At 51.8% G+C, this 24,957-nt stretch overlaps 2 protein-coding genes across 5 annotated transcripts in view; both read right to left on the reverse strand.

The window, feature by feature from the left end:
- Positions 1–262: 262 nt before the first annotated feature.
- ENO2 (enolase 2) lies at positions 263–16,322 on the reverse strand. The gene is made up of 12 exons (XM_034787151.1): positions 16,160–16,322; positions 11,355–11,456; positions 6,652–6,747; positions 6,329–6,387; positions 4,746–4,815; positions 4,158–4,291; positions 3,748–3,970; positions 2,831–3,028; positions 2,514–2,715; positions 2,182–2,290; positions 1,940–1,998; positions 263–1,291 (listed from the first exon to the last, which is right to left on the reverse strand). Exons 2-12 carry the CDS (start codon positions 11,437–11,439, stop codon positions 1,222–1,224), a joined length of 1,305 nt encoding a protein of 434 aa, XP_034643042.1. The 5' UTR covers positions 11,440–11,456; positions 16,160–16,322; the 3' UTR covers positions 263–1,221.
- A 160-nt stretch (positions 16,323–16,482) lies between these two features.
- LRRC23 (leucine rich repeat containing 23) overlaps positions 16,483–24,957 on the reverse strand; it is a 28,301-nt gene continuing 19,826 nt past the window's right edge. For all 4 annotated transcript variants that reach the window (XM_034787169.1, XM_034787164.1, XM_034787171.1 and 1 more), the window contains 3 exons: positions 18,038–18,174; positions 17,171–17,393; positions 16,483–16,847 (listed from right to left, as the gene is read on the reverse strand). In XM_034787169.1, coding sequence (XP_034643060.1) covers positions 16,809–16,847; positions 17,171–17,393; positions 18,038–18,174 — 399 coding nt within the window. In that variant the 3' untranslated portion in view covers positions 16,483–16,808. The remainder of the gene's footprint in view (positions 16,848–17,170; positions 17,394–18,037; positions 18,175–24,957) is intronic.

Consider the following 24,957-nt stretch of genomic DNA (forward strand, 5'->3'; position numbering starts at 1 on the left):
TGTACTTCCTAAAGCCGGCCCTGGTTCTAGTGCTTAACTACCCCTACAGTTAGGAAGTTTTTCCTAATGTCTAACCTAAATCTTGCTTGCTGCAATTTAAGTTAATTGCTTCTTGTCCTGTCTCCAGTGGAAAAGAATAGTTTATCAGCCTCCTCTTTAGAACAACCTTTCACATACTTGAAGACTGTTATCATGGCCCCTGTATGTTCCTGTCTCCCAGGAAGTAACACACAGAGAGAAATTTCAGGCTCAGCCAGGGGACTCAGGTGTGAAATAGATTTTAATTGAGTTTAGAGTTTTGTTTTGTCTCTTTTGCTCAGTTGTGGATGGATTGTCCAGAGGACAAAGCAGATGTGATGGATAGGAACAGGGGGTGAAGGAGAGAGAGAGATACAGAGAGGGAGACAGCAAGAATGAGATCCAGGGAAGCAGCCAAGGATGTGTGTATGTGTGTGTGTGCGCGCGCTTTTCCACACCCACATACCACAATGCACTGACCCACAAAACTTCACAGAACAAATGACCCAGAGATTCATAACATGCACACACAAACCAAGTGACACATAGCAGTGAAACTCAATGGTAAGTGCAGACAAACACAGCTTAACACAACACTCAAAGTCAACCACACAGATTCCAGCACACTTCAACATAGACACACCTGGGACAAAAGGACATTTGGAGATCAGCAGAGACACACACAACACACTGACACAAAGACACACCCACCCAGCAAACAGCCACTGACAACACACAGAGTCAAACACAACTATACACACAGACTCACACTAACCAGCACAGCACACAAAGGGAAAGCACACAACCTGACACCACACAAACTCAGACACACATCTGCTCACCATACACACAACAAAAACACTAGCAAATATGCTCGTGCAATCTAATACCCAAACAGAATGACTGGAACATACCCACACACCAAGAGAAAATACAAACGGCGCACAATCAGACACGCTCACAATACCCCTCAGCAGGTGACAAAGGGAAGCCTCATTCTTATCTTTCCCTTGGGTAATTCCAGCTAGGGAGACCTGCACTCAGGGATTTGAGGAGAGAGGAGACCAGCTGGTGGAGTGGAAAAAAGCGAGGGAGGTGTGTGTGTGTGTGTGTTGGGGGGGAGGGGGATGGTGCGGGAAAGGTGGCTTCAGAGTCTGTGCATTGGGAATTGGCTGGGGAGTTGCAGTGTGCCATGGGCAGTGTTCAAAGGACACTTGGGTTACGAAAGTTGTGTCCAGCGAAGCGAGCTTCATCCCCAAGCTCTTCCTCAATCCTGCCAGAGAAAGAAAGAGAGGTAGTGCAACTCAGAGCCTCAACATGAGGGACTGTCCTAGACATGTTTCAGAGTAACAGCCGTGTTAGTCTGTATCCGCAAAAAGAAGAACAGGAGTACTTGTGGCACCTTAGAGACTAACAAATTTATTAGAGCATAAGCTTTCGTGGACTACAGCCCACTTCTTCGGATGCATATAGAATGGAACATGCATCCGAAGAAGTGGGCTGTAGTCCACGAAAGCTTATGCTCTAATAAATTTGTTAGTCTCTAAGGTGCCACAAGTACTCCTGTTCTTCTTTTTGTCCTAGACATGGGGAGCAAGTGCAACACACCAAGTCATACAGGAGCTTGGAATGGGGCAGAGCAGGAAAACAGGCCACTGTAAGTGTGGTGACTGCATTGACAGAGGCATCATGTCTTGGAGCAGGGAGAGACAAGTCAGGTCTGGGGTGACTGCACCTACGGTACTGCACTCAGGTCTGGGATCCTTCTTGGTACCAGGGAGACATGCCCATGCTGGCATCCTTACTCCTGGAGACTCCCTCTCTCCCTGCACTGTCAGTTCTTCCCTCTCCAGTGAGTCTGTCCCCTAGTGGAGCCAGAGACACATTCCCGCCTTTGCATTCTCAGCCCCAGGCCACTCACCTCATGAGCTGGTTGTATTTGGCCAGTCGCTCAGACCTGCAGGGGGCTCCTGTCTTTATCTGTAAAATATTCACCACAAAGCACAGTGTGAGACCCCCCACACACACACCAGCCTTCCCGCATGGGACCCTGAAGGTGCTCTGAGAGGTAGGAGCGGGATTCATGCTCTATGTTAATTCAGTGCCAGTCTTCACCTCCCTCAAGCTTTCCATGGCCTGGATTTCAGCTTAGCTGACACTTACCTGCCCAGTACACAGGCCCACAACCAGGTCAGCAATGAAGGTGTCTTCAGTCTCCCCAGATCGGTGACTCACCATCACTCCCCAGCCATTCTCCTGGGCCAACTTACAGCTGCAGAGAGAAATTAAGTAAGTGGATCATCCTTCTTAGGCCTCCACCTTCTGGGGATGGGACCCTGACACCCCCAATCCCCAGTGATGGTCCTGGGGGCTTTTACCCCGGTGATGGGGACCAAGGCTTTGTCTATACACAAAAACTGCCCCGATTTGACTAATCAGTGTAGAAAGTACTGTAGTTAGATTGGTGCTGGGAGCAGGTGGCTGGCTAGACTCACGCTTGAATGGCTTCGGTAACTGATCCAATCTGGTTGACTTTGAGCAGGAGGCAGTTGCAGGCTTTTTCCTCAACAGCTCGCTCGATGCGCTTGGGGTTGGTCACTGTCAGGTCATCCCCCACAATCTGAATCCCCACATTGGCTGTGAACTTGGACCAGGCCTCCCAATCATCCTGATCAAAAGGATCCTCAATGGAGACCACTGCAGAGACAGGGAAGATGGGTGAGTTAAAGCTGCCCCACTTCCCAATCCACAAGCATGGTAGGGCCACACCCCGGGACATGAGCACTAAGATTCACAAAGCACAGCAGTTCACCTGGGTAATCGCGAACAAAGCTTTGGTAGAGGTCACCCAGCTCGTCGGCAGAGATGTAGCGGCTGGGGTCATCGGGGGATTTGAAGTCCAAATCGTATTTGCCATCGCGGTAGAACTCAGATGCTGCCACATCCATGCCAATGACAATCTTCTCAGTGTAGCTGGCTTTGTCGATGGCTTCCTTGAGGAGTTCCAGAGCTGGGATGGGGAGAGAGACAGAATGAAATTCAGCCATCTGTTTTGGAAAAACTCCTCCCAAACCCCAGATATTCAACTGCCTGAGGGGCAGGACAACTGAGGGCAGTCAGGAAGGAATGGTCTCTCTCTCGTAAGACCCTGCTTGGGGAGAGGGGGACAGCAGACTATCCAGGAGTTTGCAGTGGGACAGAGCATGGGGTGGGTATGTAGGTTGGGGCTGAATATCCCAAGGTCTCATGTTCCAGAGCAGAAAGGAGATAGTCCCTCTCTGTGTGGCTCTGGGGAGACCCCACCTGGCATGCTGAGCCCAGCTATGGGCTCCTCAATCCCAGAAAGAGAGTGACAAGCTGTGGGAGCTGGGAGGGGTGAAGTTCTGGGGACTGATTCAAAGAGCAAAGCCCAGCTGAGCAACGCCACAACCGAGAGGGAAGGACATGAGAATTGTCTGCTAGTGTGTGAGGGGTGTAAGCCCCAGAGGGAAGGTGTTGTTTAGGGGGACTGGGAATGGGGAGAGATTAAGCCAAGGGAAAGGCGCTTAGGAGCTGTCTTCTGAGGCTGAGGGATCTGTGAGCCTGGGGAGCTGCTGCACCCAGGGACAGGCCAGGGGCTCAGCACCTGGGGAACTAGGAATCAGGTGTCCTGGAGAATCGATGGAGTGGGGAATTGTGAGCCTGCCCTGAGCCTCAGCATACGGGCTTTGCTTCCTTGATGTCTCTCACCTTCGCTGTTCTCCAGGATGTTGGGGGCAAAGCCGCCCTCATCACCCACATTGGTGGCATCCTTCCCATACTTTTCCTTGATGACGCTCTTGAGGTTGTGGTAGACCTCGGCTCCAATGCGCATGGCATCCCGGAAGTTTTCAGCCCCCACGGGCAGAATCATGAACTCCTGCATGGCCAGCTTGTTCCCTGCGTGGGAGCCTCCGTTGATCACATTGAAGGCCTGGAAAAGTCCAGAAAGAAGCAGGGGTGAAACTGTCAATATCCCAGCCCGGTACTGGAGGGACCCTCTGCTGAGTGAGTGCTTAAAGTCTCTATGTTCCCACATTCCCGGCCTCCCCTCCCTGCCTCCCCAGTTCTCTAAGTGTGTTTGCAAGTGGACTTTGAAGCCAGGGATAGAAGGTTCTTACGGGCACTGGCAGGATGAGGTCGGAGTTCCCAGCCAAGTCAGCGATGTGTCGATACAGGGGCACATCCTTCTCCGCAGCACCTGCCTTGCACACAGCCAGAGAGACCCCCAGGATGGCATTGGCTCCAAATTTAGCTGTGGACATTCCAAAATCAGGGAGGAATGAATTCTCCAAACAACCTCAGGTCTGCCATGCAACCCCCTGCTATTCCAGTGCTGGGCTCCCCACACAGCTCTGCCAATGCCCCTCAGTCCTGCCCTGCAGCCCCCTGCTATTCCAGTGCTAGGCTCTCCACACAGCCCTGCCAATGTCCCTCAGTCCTGCCCTGCAGCCCCCTGCTATTCCAGTGCTGGGCTCCCCACACAGCTATGCCAATGCCCCTCAGTCCTGCCCTACAGCCCCCAACTATTTCAGTGCTGGGCTTCCCACACAGCTCTGCCAATGCCCCTCAGTGCTGACCTGCAGCCCCTGCTATTCCAGTGCTGGGCTCCCTACACAGCTCTGCCAATGCCCCTCAGTCCTGACCTGCAGTATCACCTCACACACCTCTACATTTCTATTTCCCATGCCAAAGGAGAGTGGAATTACATTTATTTTCTGTCCCATCCATCTCTAGCATGAGGTTGTCTATCTTCTCTTGATCCACAACAGAGAGGCCCTGCAAGAAGACACATCTGCTAAGAAGGGAAGGGGTGGAAAGAGGCTCAGCTAAGGGAGGGCTGTGTGTGTAACTGTATAGTACTTCTGTAGCACATGGATTCAGTATACATCACACTTCTGCCCTGGTTGTGAGGAACTGGCTCTGGCTGGGCCATGTAGGTTTTGTCACCTCCAACGTACAAAAAAAATAGGACATCGGGGGAGATCCTGAGCCCATAAAAATGGCCAGCTGGCAGTGTGTATTGAGCCCTCTTACAGATTTCCCAGGCCAGGGCCGGCTTTAGGAAGTGTGGGGCCCAATTCAAACATTTTCGGCAGGGCCCTGGCAGGGATGACTAAAAAAAAAAAAAAACACGTAAAAAAAACCTCTTTCATTTCTTCCATGTATTATTTACTTTCCATAACTATATAAATAAAAACAAAATTATATATTACGTACATTGCCGCTGGAGGCAGGGCAGGGCAGGGCAGGGGCTGACTGGAGGTAGGGTCTGGATGGATGCAGGGCAAGGGGTGCGGGGCTGGCTGCAGGCAGGGCAGGAGGTGCGGGGCTGGCTGGAGACGGGCTGGTGCGGGCAGGGCAGGGGGTGCGGGGCTGGAGGCAGGGGGTGCAGCAGGGCCTGGCTGCGGGCAGGGAGTGCGGGGCTGGCTGGAGACAGGGGCTGGCTGCGGGCAGGGCAGGGGTGCAGGGCTGATGCAGGCAGGGGCTGGCTGCGGGCAGGGGGTGCAGCAGGGGCGGGCAGCTGGTGCGGGGCTGGCGGGAAACGGGGGCTGTCTGCGGGCAGGGCAGGGGGTGCGGGGCTGGTGCGGGCAGGGGGTCCGGGGCTGGCTGGAGATGGGCTGGCTGGAGATGGGCTGTCTGTGGGCAGGGCAGGGTCTCGGGGCTGGTGCAGGCAGGGGGTGCAGCAGGCGCTGGCTGCGGGCAGGGGGTGCGGGGTTGGCTGGAGACAGGGGCTGGCTGCGGGCAGGGCAAGGGGTGCAGGGCTGGTGTGGGCAGGGGGTGCAGTAGGGGCTGGCTGCGGGCAGAGCAGGGGCTCCCCTGCTTCTACCGCCCTGGCCCTTTAAATAGCTGCCGGAGCCCTGGGGAAGCAGCGGGGCTCCTGCGGCTATTTAAAGGACTGGGGCGGCAGAGGCAGCTGGAGCCCCGGCTCTTTAAATAGCTGCCGGAGCCACCCGCTACCCCAGGGCTCTGGGGGCTATTTAAAGGGCCCAGGGCTCCCCCGCTTCTACCGCCCCGGCCCTTTTGGTAATTGGAGTATGGGGGAGGGCCATATGGAATAAAGCCCCACCCACCAGTGGAGCAGAGACCTGTCAACTGCACACACACACACACACACACAACATGTGCACACACACACAGGGGCCTGTGAGAGTGTGTGCCTGGAGTCATAGGGAACAGCAATGTGCCAACCCAGTTGGTAAAATGAAGAGAGAGACAGAGGCAGAAAGAGATTAGAAAGCAAGAGAGTAAAATAAACCTCCCAGAAAGCAGATTAAAGGGAAATCCTTACAGAGCCCAGGAGAGCTGGGGCGATAGTGCTGTTGATATGATCCACGGCCTGCAGGACCCCTAGAGAAGGGAAGAGACAGAGACAGCGAGTGAGACAAAGAAAGAGACAGAGATTCAAAGCCTAATTCTCCACTCAGTCACACCAGCTTTATATTCGTGTGACTCCACTGAGGTCAGTGGAATTATACCAGCACAAAACCGGGAGTGCTGAATACAGAATCAGGCCCTGAGAGGAATGGACACACATGCACACACACAGCACTGGGGCTACGAAGTTGCCTGAGACTGTTCAGTGAGGGTGAGCAGGAGCTGAAATGTCCCCACCTTTTCCAAGGAATCTGAACTTGTCATTGTCTCGCAGCTCCAGAGCTTCGTAGATGCCAGTGGAAGCACCGCTAGGGACTGCAGCACGGAACATGCCTGAGAAAAAGCAAAACATAGGTGTGAAAAGAGAGCAAAGAAGGAAGAAAAAGGGAAACTTCTAAGCCCCTGCGCACCCCTTGTTTGCCTATCCTCCTGAATGTAACTTACAGCCCACAAGCTATTTGGATAGTGGCATTACCCCACAGTCTAGGTGGGGAAACTGTGTCGCAAGGAGGGGAAAGGACTCACCCAAGGTCACACAGTGAGACAGTTGCAGAGCTACGTAGACAACCCAGGTGTCCTGACTCCCAGCTCCTCCCTGTGGTGCACCCACTATATCCTACTCAGGGCGGGTGCAAGGATGTTTCGCGCCCTAGGCGAAACTTCCACCTTGCTTCCCCCGCTTTCCCCAAGCCCTGCGGCAGCTCTCCGCTTCCCACTCCCACCCTGAGGCGCCCCCCCTGCAGCAGCTCCCCCACTCCGCCCTGAGGTGCCTCCTCCCCCCTCACCCGCAGCAGCTCCCCCCAGCCCGGGGAGCCATGCGGCAGCTTTCTGGCTGCCGCGGTCACCGCCGAAGGACCCGAAATGCCGCCCCCCAAATGCTAGCGTCCTAGGCGACCGCCTAGGTTGCCTAATGGGTTGCACCGGCCCTGATCCTACTCCATCTCAGAACTAGAGCTAGAACCCAGGAGGTCTGCTCCTCAGTCTCATACTCAAACACCTTAGTCTCCACCCCTTCTAGGGGAGTCTGAGTTTGAAGGGTGGCTGACTGGTAATTTCTCCTTTTTTGATATTTCATTGAATAAAGAAGTGAATGAAACATTCAGCTCTAGAAGTGGACAGAAACCTGACACAAACACAGATACACATGGATACGTGCACAGATATGAACACACAGGAGTACTTGCACATGTATGCATATAAATCTACATTATAAATCTATAAACATGCAAGGCCCATGACCATGCACGTGCCTGAAGATACAGCTAGACTCTATAAATACGTACTAGACAGAGAAACCCAACTCTGTGACATTGTACAGACATGGAAGGACACAAGCATGCACTAACATACTCAGGGACAGATAGCTGTTACTGTATACACAGATGCACAACCCATCATGTACACACAGAAATCAGCAGTTTCATTTCAGTTTCCAGTGAGTATCTCACTCTGGTGCTCATGTACTAGTACAACACTGGACTGTAAACCTCCTGGAGGTTAATGAATATTCATGCTGCAGAGCATGCACACATTCACTAGAGAAATCACACACCCCTACCTAGGGATCCAGCCACAAACTCTGATCCTTCAGCTCCAAAACCACAGGCCTCTCCTGCCTCAGCTAACAAGATCTCTCAGAGGACATGAATTGTATGGGAGGTGCCTTCTCCTCTCTGGGAGCTCAGTGACAGACACACATGCACACTCACTACACACTCATCAGCACAAACTCATTCACGCATTCTCTCATTGATAAGGTTACAACTTTGGGACCCAACTTCTCTTAGTTGTAAATTCACCAGCAGGAATTAAATGAATCATAGAATCATAGAATATCAGGGTTGGAAGGGATCTCAAGAGGTCATCTAGTCCAAACCCCTGCTCAAAGCAGGACCAAACCCAACTACATCATCCCAGCCAGGGCTTTGTCAAGCCGGGCCTTAAAAATCTCCAAGGAAGGAGACTCCACCACCTCCCTAGGTAACGCATTCCAGTGCTTCACCACCCTCCTAGTGAAATAGTGTTTCCTAATATCCAACCTGTACCTCTCCCACTGCAACTTGAGACCATTGCTCCTTGTTCTGTCATCTGCCACCACTGAGAACAGCCGAGCTCCATCCTCTTTGGAACCCCCCTTCAGGTAGTTGAAGGCTGCTATCAAATCCCCCCTCATTCAATCCCAGTTTCCTCAGCCTCTCCTCATAAGTCATGTGCTCCAGACTCCTAATCATTTTTGTTGCCCTCCGCTGGACTCTTTCCAATTTTTCCACATCCTTCTTGTAGTGTGGGGCCCAAAACTGGACACAGTATTCTAGATGAGGCCTCACCAATGTCGAATAAAGGGGCACGATCACGTTCCTCGATCTGCTGGCAATGCCCCTACTTATACAGCCCAAAATGCCGTTAGCCTTCTTGGCAACAAGAGCACACTGTTGACTCATATCTAGCTTCTCGTCCACTGTGACCCCTAGATCCTTTTCTGCAGAACTGCTACCTAGCCATTCGGTCCCTAGTCTGTAGCAGTGCATGGGATTCTTCCATCCTAAGTGCAGGACTCTGCACTTGTCCTTGTTGAACCTCATCAGGTTTTTTTTTGGCCCAATCCTCTAATTTGTCTAGGTCCCTCTGTATCCAATCCCTACCCTCTAGTGTATCTACCACACCTCCTAGTTTAGTGTCATCTGCAAACTTGCTGAGAGTGCAGTCCACACCATCCTCCAGATCATTAATAAAGATATTAAACAAAACCGGCCCCAGGACCGAACCTTGGGGCACTCCGCTTGAAACCGGCTGCCAACTAGACATGGAGCCATTGATCACTACCCATTGAGCCCGACGATCTAGCCAGCTTTCTATCCACCTTACAGTCCATTCATCCAGCCCATACTTCTTTAACTTGGCGGCAAGAATACTGTGGGAGACCGTATCAAAAGCTTTGTTAAAGTCAAGGAATAACACATCCACTGCTTTCCCCTCATCCACAGAGCCAGTTATCTCATCATAGAAGGCAATTAGGTTAGTCAGGCACGACTTCCCCTTGGTGAATCCATGCTGACTGTTCCTGATCACTTTCCTCTCCTCTAAGTGTTTCATAATTGATTCCTTGAGGACCTGCTCCATGATTTTTCCAGGTACTGAAGTGAGGCTGACTGGCCTGTAGTTCCCCAGATCCTCCTTCCCTTTTTTAAAGATGGCACTACATTAGCCTTTTTCCCGTCATCCGGGACCTCCCCCGATCGCCATGAGTTTTCAAAAATAATGGCTAATGGCTCTGCAATCTCATCCACCAACTCCTTTAGCACTCTCGGATGCAGCGCATCCGGCCCCATGGATTTGTGCTCATCCAGTTTTTCTAAATAGTCCCGAACCACTTCTTTCTCCACAGAGGGCTGGTCACCTTCTCCCCATATTGTGCTGCCCAGTGCAGCAGTCTGGGAGCTGACCTTGTTTGTGAATATAGAGGCAAAAAAAGCATTGAGTACATTAGCTTTTTCCACATCCTCGGTCACTAGGTTGCCTCCCTCATTCGGTAAGAGGCCCACACTTTCCTTGACTTTCTTCTTGTTGCTAACATACCTGAAGAAACCCTTCTTGTTACTCTTAACATCTCTTTCTAGCTGCAACTCCAAGTGTGATTTGGCCTTCCTGATTTCACTCCTGCATGCCTGAGCAATATTTTTATACTCCTCCCTGGTCATTTGTCCAATCTTCCACTTCTTGTAAGCTTCTTTTTTGCGTTTAAGATTAGCAAGGATTTCACTGTTTAGCCAAGCTGGTCGCCTGCCATATTTACTATTCTTTCTACACATCGGGATGGTTTGTTCCTGCAACCGCAATAAGGATTCTTTAAAATACAGCCAGCTCTCCTGAACCCCTTTGCCCTTCATGTTATTCTCCCAGGGGATCCTGCCCATCTGTTCCCTGAGGGAGTCAAAGTCTGCTTTTCTGAAGTCCAGGGTACGTATTCTGCTGCTCTCCTTTCTTCCTTGTGTCAGGATCCTGAACTCGACCATCTTATGGTCACTGCCTCCCAGGTTCCCATCCACTTTTGCTTCCCCTACTAATTCTTCCCTGTTTTTGAGCAGCAGGTCAAGAAAAGCTCTGCCCCTAGTTGGTTCCTCCAGCACTTGCACCAGGAAATTGTCCCCTACACTTTCCAAAAACTTCCTGGATTGTCTGTACTCCACTGTATTGCTCTCCCAGCAGATATCAGGGTGATTAAAGTCTCCCATGAGAACCAGGGCCTGCGATCTAGCAACTTCTGCTAGTTGCCAGAAGAAAGCCTCGTCCACCTCATCCCCCTGGTCTGGTGGTCTATAGCAGACTCCGACCACGACATCACCCTTGTTGCTCACACTTCTCAACTTTATCCAGAGACTCTCAGGTTTTTCTGCAGTTTCATACCGGAGCTCTGAGCAGTCATACTCCTCTCTTACATACAATGCAACTCCCCAACCTTTTCTGCCCTGCCTGTCCTTCCTGAACAGTTTATATCAATCCATGACAGTACTCCAGTCATGTGAGTTATCCCACCAAGTCTCTGTTATTCCAATCACATCATAGTTCCCTGACTGTGCCAGGACTTCCAGTTCTCCCTGCTTGTTTCCCAGGCTTCTTGCATTTGTGTATAGGCACTTAAGATAACTCATCGATTGTCCCTCTTTCTCAGTATGAGACAGGAGTCCTCCCCTCTTGCGCTCTCCTGCTTGTGCTTCCTCCCAGGATCCCATTTCCCCACTTACCTCAGGGCTTTGGTCTCCTAAATGGTCAAGGTCCTAGGTGTTGCAAGGAGAAGATGCCTGGCTGCTGAAGAAACAAAGCTTATCCAGATTGTGGGTGCTATTTCCTAGCTGGCTGCCACAGGACTGAACTAATTCCACTGCCTCCCAGTGCTGGACAGTCCAGACATGCGCAGTCTCCTCCCACCTTGTCACACATACCTTTTTCTGTGTACAAATCCACCTCAACGGTGGGATTCCCACGGGAATCCAGGATCTCCCGGGCATGGATCTTTTCAATGGACATGGTGATCCTGATCTTTCCTGCAGAAGAGTTGGAGATGGGCAGTGGGGGGAGGAGAAGCAAGGAAAGAGGCTCAATTCTGAGTTTCTCCATCGCAGAGGCCTCACATCCTATCTGGGATACGGGGCTCAGCTCTGGGCCCTTCATTCCCAGAAAGACAGTGACAGGCAGGAGGGAACTTAGGCTATGTCTGAGTACCCTTGGAGCTGGGGGTGCGATTCCCAGTTCACAGAAACATGCTCAAGCTGATGCACTAAAAATAGTGGTGTAGCAAGGGCAGTGGTGAGCAGCAGCACAGGCTAGCTGACCTAAGTACGTACCCTCAGGGTCCGGGCAGATTTGTACTTGATCTGGCTAATCCGGGCCATCACTCGCAACTGCTCATGCTACCATGGCCACACTGCTATTTTTAGCACACTAGCTTGAGCAGAGCTGGCACGTGTGTGTCTACCTGAGCTGGGAATCTGTCCCAAGTGTAGATGCAACATTGGAGACAAGCCAGAGAAACGCTTCTGGGGCCGCAGGGGTTGGGTTCTGGGCACAGGTAGGCTAAACCCACCTGGCTGCGGGAAGCCATGGCTAAGGGAAGGACATGCGAACTGCTGGCAAATACCCGAAGGTGTGATTCCTCAGGGGATGGGGTTGTTTAGTTCAACATTGTCCAACCTTTTCAGCCTGAAGTCTGAACACAATATTGCAAAATGGTCAGGGGGCCACAACCAATCTCTGCCATGTTCTGCTCCTTTTATGTTCAGGCAGCACAAGGGAACTGCCCTGCCCCAGTGGGTGTAGCATTGGCATAGCTGGTACCTACATCTCCCTCCACAGAGGCCCTGGCACTGGGGGGAGGCACGACAGGATGGGGGGAAGGGGCATGGCTGGAGCATGCTAGAGCTATCTCCACTGGTATATGGTCTTTTGGGAGCTGGCCAGACCCCAGGCTGCTCTAACCAAGACTTGGACAGAGAATCAAGTCACTGTAATTGGTTGGTAGTTCTCAGCTTGGGCTGCCTAGGCTGGCTATCGGGGAGGGGAGCCACCCATCACTATCCTGCTGTCCCGGGGTTACCCACAGCCTGGCAGGGAAATAGGCAATGGAGCAACCAGAGCTCCTCTCTTCCATCCACTGCAAAGCAGTAGGCAAGCAGCCAGGGAAAGCCTAATCTCTCTTCCTTCTGGATCCTGGTTTCTTGTGGTGGGGCTGATCCAAACACTGCAATTTTAAAGCGCAGGGCACAGCTCAGGGAGCACCTTTGCCATTAAAATTCCAATACACTGTTCTATCCTACGGTCACCTTTGAGGGTCACATTTCAAAGCCTTAAGGTCCACAGGTTGCACACCTTTGCTTGGGGGCAGGGGGATGAGGGGGGCAGGGAAAGGAAAGGGTGAGACTGATACAAGGCAAAGGAACACAGGAATCAGGGCCCTAGCACAGAGGGGTTTGTGAGCTCAGGGAGCCATCTCCCTGAGGGAAGGGCCTGGAGCCCCAGCATTAGGGAAAGTGGGCGCTAAGGAGCCCCAGGAATGGACTAAGAGGAACGCTCTTGTCTTGCAGCCCAGGGGGAGGAAAGAGGGGTATGGGGCTGGTCCCAGCTTTTAAATCTTTAGTTCTATATGTAAGTCATGCTAATGAGTGTGGTGGGAGGGGGAGGATGGAGGTCTCTTGTATTGTGAGGGTTGGGAGGTGAGGAGGTTTGAAGATTCAGTCATAGCTAACCAACTGCCACCCATCTATTGGCTGCCAGACAAAGTACCTAGCAATAACTGTAGGGGTGGGCAAACTTTTTGGCCTGAGGGCCACATCTGGGTATGGAAATTGTATGGCGGGCCAAGAATGCTCACAAAATTGGAAGTTGGGGCGCGGGCTATGGGGTGGGGTCGGAAATGAAGAGTTCAGCATGCGGGAGAGGGCTCCAGACTGGGGCAGGGGTGAGGGTGGGAGGGTCAGGGTTCCAGCTGGCGGTGCGGGCTCTGGGGTGCAGGAGGGTGGGACCGAGGGGTTCGGAGGGTGGGAGGGGGATCAGGGCTGGGGCAGGGGGTTGGGGTGCTGGAAGGGGCAGGGTTTCAGGCTCCAGGTGGCACTTACCTCAAGCAGCTCCAGGAAGCAGCGGCATGTCCCCTCTCCAGCTCCTACATGGAGGTGCGGCCAGGCAGTTCTGCGCGCTGCCCCATCCATAGATGCCGCCCCTGCAGCTCCCATTGGTTGCAGTTGCTGGCCAATGGGAGCTGCGGGGACGGCGCTTGGGGCAGGGTCAGCGTGTGGAGCCCCCTTGCTGCCCCTACACGTAGGAGACGGAGGGGGGACATGCTGGTGCTTCCAGGAGCAATGTGGCGCCATGGCATGCACGGAGCGGGGGCAAGCCCCCAACCCTGCTTCCCAGCAGGAGCTTGAGGGCCGGATTAAAATGTCTGAAGGGCCAGACGTGGCCCCTGGGCCGTAGTTTGCCCACCCCTGCTCTAGGGAGTGGTACCCTAGGGCAGGGGTGGCAGAATTCAATGCACCATCCCCCCCCCCAGCCATTTCCCCTTGAATCCCCCCAGTTCCTATCGCTTCCCTTCTCTGCCTCTCCTTATTGCTTCCTCCCTCTTTCCTTCATCACCCCTCCCCTCCTCTCTTGCTCACACAGATTCAGTCCGCCTTCCCCACCCTCAGGGGTAACCAGTTCTGAGTGGGGATATTAAACCCAATCTGAAGCGGAGACCAGGGAAACTCAATTCTCAGTTGGTGAGCCCTGCAAAGCCTTTGCGCAGGGGACAAATGCCCAGTACAAGGCACAGTGGAGTGGGGGTGGGCAGAGATTTACACCTCACCAGGGACTGTGTGCAGTGCATGTGGTGGAGGGAGCAGAGGGGAGACCAGGAGCAGCCCATACTGGGGGCAGGAGCTGGTCTCAAGCCCCTTCTCCTGGTGTCTAGAAATCACAATGTTGTTACAGAAAACATCTCCAACACTGGGAAATCTCAGCCAGTGCTCCAATGCTGGGAAATCTCACCCACGCAGGGCTGTTCTCCCCCTTGCAACTCCTTTCACAGCCACCATCTGGGCTGGCATCCCCATCAGCTGCCCTAGCAGCTGCTCTGCAAGCCGAATTTCTCACGCAGTCTGTCAGACCCCACAGGCGCTTCCCCCATGGTAGTGCCCTGGCAGTACCCTAGCAGGCAGCATAAAGGAGGGAGAGGGCAAGGAGGGGCAGACCCCATAAGTGTGAGTTTCCTGATGATGACACATGAACTGGACTAAACATTTCCCAACCCCTCAGCAGCAACATTGTCAGCTTCATTTCAGACTGTCAATTTTCCTCTTCTACCCAATCCTTCCAAAGGTCACTGAGCAGCTGGCCCAAGGACACCAAAGGAACTAGACTTCAGCCATGCTGCATCCCCATGGCCCCATCACTCTCTCTGTTCCTCTTTCCTCTCCCCTCTGTACCCTTCCTTCCTTGCTTCTCTCTCTCTCTCTCTCTCACTGTCCAGTTCTCCACCTCCAGGGCCCCAGATGGAGGAAGAGCCGCACTGGAACTCACTGGCTGCAGCAGGGCTGTCCTGAAAGGAGGTCAGAGACGGATAAGCTGGGATAAAGGATTGGAACAGAGCCACAGCCTGGAACTCATACGCAGCTCAAGAAGAAGAGGGCAGACGTCAGGCTGAAGAGTGCAAAGGCCCTTGGGAGAGGAAGCCTGGATAGCTTCCGCAAGGAGCAACCACACAGTGCTGGGAGAGGGACTGGTGGCTGGTGGAATGGGCAACGTTGGCAGGAGGCTTGCACTGCTGTACTTCCCCCAAGTTGGCACTGCTTCAAGGAAGTTCACACTGCCAGGGCATGGCGTTGTAGAAGCTAACACTGCTGCATCCCTCCATCCCCCACTTGCCAAGCCAGGCAGTGGCAAGGACTGCCTAATCCTCCTCCTCAGTCCTCAAGCCTGCTGCAGTTCTCTACAACAACGCACTGGTAGGGCACTGCTGTAAGGCAGCTGGCACTGCTGCAATTCCCCCAGGCTCGGCACTGCTCCCAGGAAGCTCACACTGCTGCAGTGCTGTGGCTGCTGCAATTAGTGCTTCCTTGGCTGCCATCTCTTCCCATCACTGCCCCCCCCCAGCGGGGTGTGGGGCTGTGAACTATGTGATGTCGCACAAGGCAATTCCCCTCCCTCCCCTTGGGAGGCAGCTCTGTGATGCTGCCAACGCCCTGCTAGACTAGGAAACTAGCCTGATCCCAGGGTTCAGCAAAGCTGGTCCTTTTTGGTTCCCTCCCACATGAATGATGCTCACCGGCACTTCAGATTAGTCCCCCTCCTAGCACCAAGCTCTTTCAGAGACACCAGGAATCAGCTGCCCCCAAGTAAGCCTCTAAGCCACAGCATCTCCCTTGGGTGCCCTTGGGAACATAACCTACCTCTGGTGGTTAAGCCCTCCCCAAATAAATACCCCATGGAGAGGCACAGCTGTGTTATCTTGCAGCTTTGTGATGTAGCACAGATAAGGGCAGGACAGGGGGGATTGCATGACATTAAAATAAGAAGGAAAGGAGAGAAGCAGAGGAGGGAGAATGCAGGGGGGAGGGGAGAGCAGGAGGAGGAAGTGAGGGGAGTTTAGCTAGTTTATTTGCCTCTCCGCCTGGTCCCTTTCTCCAAGGACCCAAATGCTGGTGGGTGCTGGGGGCCCCCCAGGATGGGGAGTGTAGAGATGCACAAGGGGGATGTTGGATGTGAGGGGGACACTTACCTTCCTAAGGCAGGTATGAGCAAGAGACTGAGAAAGTGCTGCTGGAAGGAGGAGGAGGATGGAGCTGAGGAAGGATGTAGGAGCAGGACCTCAAGGGGAGATGATGTGTCCTCTAAGCCAACGGCGGCAGCAGCAGCAGGATGGAGACGCCCCTGATAGGGCCGAGACAGCAGCATGTGACCCAGAGCTGCGATGAGTCAGGATTTAGAAGAAGCTTTGCAAACAGCACGTAGGGGATGGAGAGAGCGAGCCAGAGACACAAAAGGAGAGGAGAGGAGAGAAGAGGAAAGGGGCCCAGGATAATCAACTTCACTCACTCCAGATTCATTAATTCTTTTTATTCAAAGCAGAAAATATTGCAGGAGCTTCAGGCTCCACAATTCAAACTGCACAAACCTTAACTGTCCCTCCTTCTCCTTGGGCCTGTGAGGAGCAGAGCCTGTGCTGCACTGACTGCAATAGAGCTGCATTCCCTTGGTCAGCACAGGGGGGTGTCTGACACCAACTTCTCCCAGGAGAGACAGGGAGTGTGGGCAAAGGAAAGGTCTCTGAGGGCCAAATATATGGAGTTGTAGACACTGGTCCTGCTCCCTGGCCAACCTACTCTTGCCCCACAGAGTTCTGAGAGACTCTAGGGGCAACTGGAGGGTCACTCAGTCACTTCCCCTTGGGCAGATTCCTCCATTTCCTGAGGGGAAAAAAGAAAAGGGAGAGGTTAACAAGGATGGTTCCAGATGTTGCTTTCTTTCCTCCTTTTGGGGTAGGTGGCTCTATAATTGTTCTGACTGTTTTCTCAATGCTGACCCTTCTCAGGCCATTTTGTATGGCAGATGTGATGCAGCATGTTTCAGAGGATGTTTCACATACTGTACTCTCTCCTGAGGCTCTACTTTAGGCTTTCTTTTTTTCCCTTAATCTAAAGAAAAGACACTCAGACTGAAAATCTCTAGTCTTTCTCCTTTCCGAGTCTCTTACCGCCCTGACCCCCAACCCCGCTTCCCCTGCTCTAACCTGGTCCTCATCCCGGCGTCGCTGCCGTGTCTCCTCAGCCTCTGCCCGCTCATCTTCCTCAAAGAAATCCTTGTCGAGACGCTCAAGACGGGGAAGCAGCACCAGAGCCTCCATCCGGTATTCACCTTCATCAGAACAGGGATTGTCCATCAGCACCAGTGCCCGCAGCATGGGCAGAACCTGCAGCTTTGCCATCTCCTGAAGGTTCAGAATCCCGTTCCCCCTGCAGAGGGGTGGGGGGAAACAGGGAGAGAGAATAACTCTATTTATTGAGATCCCCCAATGAAAATAACAATAAAGTGACTGAACAGACATGACCAACTGAAAGGGACTCATCAGCAAACAGCCCTGAACACCTGGGGCTCCCCAAACTGAGAGAGATAAAAAGAAAGACCTTCCCCTCTCTGGGTTTCCTTAGGTGTCTCCTCTGTGTACAGACAGCCCTTTGGATTAGCCAGTGTCATTGCCTCCCCTGTATAGCAAATACCTAGGAGAAAAGGGTATTTGCAGTCATCAACAGGGTACTGAAGGGGGGAGGGCAGAGGGACCAAAGAGGATAAGGTACAGCAGGGGAGATCTGAGATGGATGTGGAGGGGCCAATCTCTCTGAAGGAACACAGGGCAAAGAGTGGCATCCTAAAGTGGTTGAGGAATCGGAGCACTGGGGCCCATCAAGGTAGCTTGGCCTGGGCCGTAGAGATCAGTGGGCTGGGAAGACCAACCCAGCCCCACCTGCTGGTGAAGACTAGTGTCTCCAAAGCAGCTAACTTGACATGTTTTGAGGAGAGCAGTCCCATTGCTCACAGGGGGTTCCCAGTACTCTCCAGAGGGGTCTCCAGGGCCAAAGTTGATCAGAGGAGGACCCACCGCAGATTGAGGTACTGCAGGCACTTCATGCTCTTAGAGAAGCCATCCAGGTTCTCAAGCCTGTTGTCACGCAGATGCAGGGTCGTAAGCTGCACCAGTTCCTCCAGGCCCTCAAGGTGGGTAATGAAGTTTTGGGCCTGAGCACCAGGAAGGGAGAGGAGAGATTGGGGTGAGGGAAGGAAAGAAAGTTGGAGAAAGGGAGGAGGGAATCAGAATAATGTTATAGTGCTAAAATCCCTTTCACTTTCCACATACTCATCACCCCCAGTGCACTCCTCTAAAGTGCACCCTTCTCTGAGGTGGGGCACAACAACTGTTTAACAATCCAACAACAGTGCTGTGTAATGACTTAGGATAGGAGGTTCAGTGGAATACTGTTTCCAATAGAAGCTACAGGAAAATTTTTAGGGATGATGAGTCTCTCAGGGGGCTGGGGCACATGACTTACGAGGAGAGGCTGAGGGAACTGGGTTTGATTAGTCTGCAGAAGAAAAAAGTGAGGGGGGATTTGATAGCAGCCTTCAACTACTTAAAGGGGTATTCCAAAAAGGATGGAGCTTGGCTGTTCTCAGGGGTGGCAGATGACAGAACAAGGAGCAATGGTCTCAAGTTGCAGTGGGGGAGGTCCAGGTTGGATATTAGGAAACACTATTTCACTAGAGGGTGGTGAAGCACTGGAATGGGTTACCTAGGGAGGTGGTGGAATTGCCATCCTTAGAGGTTTTTAAGGCCCAGCTTGACAAAGTCCTCGCTGGGATGATTTAGTTGGTGTTGGTCCTGCTTTAAGCAAATGGTTGGACTAGATAACCTCCTGAGGTCTCTTCCAACCCTATCTTCTATGATTCTATGATTGAGACTAAAATAATCTGAGTTGGGATTTGAGTATGAGGGTTAACACCCTGACTTGGGCAAAGGGATAGGGTATCTTTGGACTACAAGGACTCAAGAAAAATGTTTTGTGAAAGACTTAACCTCCAACAGCATCATGCTGAGGCAATGGGGCCAGTACTAATTCCAAGGGGAGAATGTCCCCTACTGAGTAACCCACACCACTCCCTGCAGCACAGTGGGCCCTAGAATTACACTGGGGCATTGAGATCATTACTGATTAGAGAACAGAGTGAGCCCTATGGCTTATCCACAGCACTACCAGCACAGTACTCCCTACCACAGCAGTACCCAATCTGTGGCCTTGGGTTCTAAATTATCGCCCTATGTGTTTGATTATGAATTGAAAATGTGTTTGCAGGGTCACTGAGCTTGCCAGACTGGATCAGCCCAGTGGGCCATCTAGTCTGCCATCCTTGCCTTTGACAGTGGCCAGAAACAGACACTTCAGAGGCAGGGATAAGAAAACTGCAAAAGGCAAATGTGAGATAATCTGCCCCCAGGGATGGTTTAAGCCCTGAAACAGGGAAGTTTATGTTCCTTCCAATTTTTTGTAGGCTTTACTGTTATAACTGGATATTTTTGTTATCCATATAAATGTCCAGTCCCTCTTTGAATCTTGCTAATGTTTGGCTTCAACAACTACCTCTGTCAATAAATTCCATGGTCTAATCACATGTTGTGTGAAAAAAATATTTCCTTGTATTGGTTTTTAATTTGCCACCTTTCAGTGCCATTGAATGTCTCATTGTTCTTGTGTTAGGTGACAGGGAGAACAGAAGTTTGATTTATTTTGTCTAGGCCAGTCATTATTACAGTTATAGGAGAGGCTGGGACAGTTTGGAGAAGAGGGGGAAGATTAGGGTGAAGCTTGTGGGGAAATGGGCAGAAGAATCTGTGCCCACTAGAGCACACTCCCTTCCAGAGCTGGAATGGAACCCAAGATTCCTCACCATTTGTCTGCTGTCAATAATCATCTGTGAAACCCACTGGCAAATGTAAGAACATAAGAACGGCCATATTGGGAGAGAACAATGGTCCATCTAGCCCAGTATCCTGTCTTTCAACAGTGGCCAATGCCAGGTGCCCCAGAGGAAATGAACAGAAAAGGCAATCATTGACTTGACTGATCCATCCTGTCGTCCACTCCCAGCTTCGGACAGTCAGAGGCCAAGGACACCCAGAGCATGGGGCTGCATCCCTGACTATCTTGGCTAATAGCCATTGATGGACCTATCCTCCATTAACTAATTATTTTTTTAACCCCATTATAGTTTTGGCCTTCACAACATCCCTTGGCAATGAGTTCCACAGGTTAACTCTCCATTGTGTCAAGAAGTACTTCCTTTTGTTTGTTTTAAACCTACTGCCTATAAATTTCATTGGGTGACCTGGGTTCTTATGCTATGTTAAGGAGTAAATGATACTTCCTTATTCAGCTAGCGAACAGGAGCGGCTAACAGGGGAGTTTCGTGAGAGAGTGCTCCAGGTGAAGGAGGAGCAATTACGTGACCTTTGGGGTAAGTTTGTTGTCTGTAGTGTGTATGTTTGTGATGTGTTTGCTGCTTGACTGAAATATACTGTGTGGTCTGTTTGTTTGGGGGACAGTGTGCTGACCATGTGTGTGCTGAGCCTAGCGGCCTGCTAGGCAAGGCTGAGAGCTTCTTAATGAGGTTTTGATCCCTAAGCCCTGTAGCAACTATCAACCCTTAATCAGGGGATGGGACTGCTCAGGAAGACCAGGGCTTTAAAAAGCCTGCTCCTAAGCAACCAGAGGAGCTAGTGAACAGGAGCGGCTATCAGGGGAGTTTTGCAAGGGAGTGAGAGCCAGGGGGCTAGATACACTTAACATTCTTTAAACTTAAAGCCAAACACCGCCCCCCCCCCCGATAAAATCAAAACAACAACAGAGGAATGAGCTTCAGGAGTAAAAAGATAATGCAGGCAGAAGTCCAGCAACAGAGTGGGAGCTATCCAGTTTATTGCACCCAATGCAGCATGTATGATTACCTGCTCTATGGGCAGGTGGAGTATGTGTGCATTCGGTGCTTTGGAGACTATGGTGGCTGAGCTGGAGGAGCTGAGGGAGACAGAAAGGTACAGAGATGAGACTTTCCGGGACACAGTAGAACGGTCCCACCCCGGGTCTGACAGCCTCTGTGCTGTTGAGGAGGATGAAAGTCGCAGGGAAGGAGAACATCCAACTGGAGCAGAGGGAAATGATCCCATAGTTGGGACCCTCCTTCCAGATGATGTTGTGGTATCCTCTCGCACTGAGGATACTTCTCCAGGGGAGGGAATTCCAGTTATTAGGAAGAGACAGGTATTAGTTATGGGGGATTCAATCATTAGAAACATAGACAGCTGGGTTTGCGATGACCGGTAGAACCACATGGTGACTTGCCTGCCTGATGTGAAGGTTGCGGATCTCTCAAGACATCTAGACAGACTTATGTGTAGTGCTGGGGAGGAGCCGGTTGTTGTGGTATATGTAGGTACCGGTGACATAGGCCTGGTCTACACTACGAGTTTAGGTCGACTTTAGCAGGGTTAAATCGAATTAAGCCTGGACACGTCTACACGACGAAGCCCTTTCTTTCGACTTAAAGGGCCCTTTAAACCGGTTTCTTTACTCCACCTCCAACGAGGGGATTAGCGCTAAAATCGGCCTTTGCGGGTCGGATTTGGGGTAGTGTGGACGGAATTCGACGTTATTGGCCTCCAGGAGCTATCCCACAGTGCTTCATTGTGACCGCTCTGGACAGCACTCTCAACTCAGATGCACTGACCAGGTAGACAGGAAAAGCCCCGCGAACTTTTGAATTTCATTTCCTATTTGCCCAGCGTGGAGAGCACAGGTGACCATGCAGAGCTCATCAGCACAGGTAACCATGATGGAGTCCCAGGATCGCAAAAGAGCTCCAGCATGGACAGAACGGGAGGTACAGGATCTGCTTGCCATATGGGGAGACGAATCAGTGCTAGCTGAACTCCGTAGCAGTAAACGAAATGGCAAAATATTACAAAAGGTCTCAAAGGCCATGAAGGACAGAGGCCATAACAGGGATGCACAGCAGTGCCACGTGAAAATTAAGGAGCTAAGGCAAGCCTACCACAAAGCCAGAGAGGCAAACAGAAGGTCTGGGGCAGAGCCGCAAACATGCCGCTTCTACGCGGAGCTGCATGCCATTCTAGGGGGTGCAGCCACCACTACCCCAACTGTGTGCTTTGACTCGGTCAATGGAGAAACACGCAACAAGGAAGCGGGTTCGGGGTACGCAGAAGATGATGATGAAGACAATGAAGATAGCTCACAGCAAGGAAGCGGAGAAACCGGTTTCCCCAACAGCCAGGATATGTTTATCACCCTGGACCTGGAACCAGTAACCCCTGAACTCACCCAAGGTGTGCTCCCAGACCCTGAGGGCACACAAGGGACCTCTGGTGACTGTACCTTTGTAAATATACACATGGTTTAAAAGCAAGCGTGTTTAATGATTAATTTGCCCTGGCAATCACGGCCAGTACAGCTACTGGAAAAGTCTGTTAACGTGTATGTGGATGGAGCGGAAATCCTCCAGGGACATCTCCAGAAAGCTCTCCTTCATGTGCTCCCAAAGCCTTTGCAAAAGGTTTCTGGGGAGGGCTGCCTTATCCCGTCTGCTATGGTAGGACACTTTACCACTCCAGGCAAGTAGCACATAGTCTGGAATCATTGCATAACAAAGCATGGCAGCGTATGGTCCCGGTGTTTGCTGGCATGCAGACAACATCCATTCCTTATCTCTCTTTGTTATCCTCAGGAGAGTGATATCATTCACGGTCACCTGGTTGAAATGGGGTGATTTTATTAAGGGGACATTCAGAGGTGCCCGTTCCTGCTCGGCTGAACAGAAATGTTCCCCGCTGTTAGCCACGCGGTGGGGGTGAAGGGATCATCCCAGAGAATTGTGTGTGTGTGTGTGTGGGGGGGGTAGTTGGGTTTGTGCTGCATTTTAACCGGGAAACCCCAGCCCCTCCTTTTACATTGCAAACCCATTTTAAATGGCCAACCCAACGGGTCCTTGGTATGGGAAATGAGGGTGCTACTGTTTGAAACCATTCCCACATGTTATGAGGGTTAAAAAAGCCAAAAGACTGTGGCTTACCATGGCTGCCTGCAAGCTGAATTCTGTTGCCTGGTACCGTGTGAGTGATCTCTCACACCAAACCGGCAGGCCCTCAATATAAGAGGAAAAATGTGACCTTGTAACGAAAGCACATGTGCTGTGTAATGTGAACAGCAAAATTTAACGTGAAAGAGTGTACCCATTGTTCTCTAAAATGTGTCTTTTTTAACCACCTCTCCCTTGTCCTCCACCAGCTGCAAATGTTTCTCCTTCACAGAGGCTAGCAAAGATTAGAAGGAAAAAATGGCAGACTCGGGATGATATGTTCACAGAGCTCCAAATGTCCTCCCACCCTGAAAGAGCACAGCAGAATGCGTGGACGCAGTCAATGTCAGACTACAGAAAAGCACAATATGAACGAGAGGAGAGGTGGTGGGCTGAATCGCAGGATGAACAGAGCAAGTGGCGGGCTGAAGATGATAGGTGGTGTCAGCTTGCAGACAGAAGGCAAGAGTCGATGCTCCGGCTGCTGGAGCATCAAACTGATATGCTCCACCATATGGTTGAGCTGCAGGAAAGGCAGCAGGAGTAGAGACTACATGCCCTGTGTAACCAACAGCCCTCCTCCCCAAGTCCCATTGTCTCCTCACCCAGATGCCCAAGAACACGGTGGGGGGGCCTCCGGCCACCCAGTCACTCCACCCCACATGATTGCCCGAGCATCAGAAAGCTGGCCTTCAATAAGTGTTAAAGTTTTAAAGTTTTAAACTGCAGTGTGTCCTTTTCCTTCCCTCCTCCCCCACCCCTCTTGGGCTACCTTGGCAATTATCCCCCTAGTTGTGTGATGAATTAATAAAGAATGCATGAATGTGAAGTAACAATGACTTTATTGCCTCTGCAAGCGGTGCTCGAAGGGGGGAGGGGAGGGTGCGGTGGTTGGTTTACAGGGAATTAGAGTGAACCGGGTGGGGAGGCGGAGGGTTCATCAAGGAGAAACAAACAGAACTTTCACACCGTAGCCTGGCCAGTCACAAAACTTGTTTTCAAAGCTTCTCTGATGTGCACCACGCCCTGCTGTACTCTTCTAACCGCCCTGGTGTCTGGCTGCGTGTAATCAGCAGCCAGGCGATTTGCCTCAACCTCCCACCCCGCCATAAATGTCTCCCCCTTACTCTCACAGATATTATGGAGTGCACAGCAAGCAGCAATAACAATGGGGATATTCTTTTCGCTGAGGTCTGAGTGAGTCAGTAAGCTGCGCCAGCGCGCTTTTAAACGTCCAAATGCACATTCCACCACCATTCGGCACTTGCTCAGCCTGTAGTTGAACAGGTCCTGATTACTGTCCAGGCTGCCTGTGTACGGCTTCATGAGCCATGGCATTAAGGGGTAGGCTGGGTCCCCAAGGATCACAATAGGCATTTCAACATCCCCAACGGTTATTTTCTGGTCCAGGAAGAAAGTCCCTTCCTCCAGCTTTAGAAACAGACCAGAGTGCCTGAAGACGCGAGCATCATGTACCTTTCCCGGCCATCCCACGTTGATGTTGGTGAAACGTCCCTTGTGATCCACCAGGACTTGCAGCAGCATTAAAAAGTACCCCTTGCGGTTTATGTACTCGGTGGCTTGGTGCTCCGGTGCCAAGATAGGGATATGGGTTCCGTCTATCGCCCCACCACAGTTTGGGAATCCAATTGCAGCAAAGCCATCCACTATGGCCTGCACGTTTCCCAGAGTCACTACCCTTGATATCAGCAGGTCTTTGATTGCCCTGGCAACTTGGATCACAGCAGCCCCCACAGTAGATTTGCCCACTCCAAATTGATTCCCGACTGACCGGTAGCTGTCTGGCGTTGCAAGCTTCCACAGGGCTATTGCCACTTGCTTCTCAACTGTGAGGGCTGCTCTCATCCTGGTATTCTG

The sequence above is a fragment of the Trachemys scripta genome, chromosome 1, assembly GCF_013100865.1.
Source record: "Trachemys scripta elegans isolate TJP31775 chromosome 1, CAS_Tse_1.0, whole genome shotgun sequence".
Classification (NCBI taxonomy): domain Eukaryota; kingdom Metazoa; phylum Chordata; order Testudines; family Emydidae; genus Trachemys; species Trachemys scripta.

Coding starts and splice junctions, on each gene's coding strand:
- ENO2 (XM_034787151.1), bottom strand. CDS start 11,439: ATGTCCATTGAAAAGATCCATGCCCGGGAGATCCTGGATTCCCGTGGG. Junction 3,029..3,747: donor CATCCTGGAGAACAGCGAAG/GTGAGAGACATC, acceptor TCCCCATCCCAG/CTCTGGAACTCCTCAAGGAA. Junction 2,291..2,513: donor GTTACCGAAGCCATTCAAGC/GTGAGTCTAGCC, acceptor TTCTCTCTGCAG/CTGTAAGTTGGCCCAGGAGA.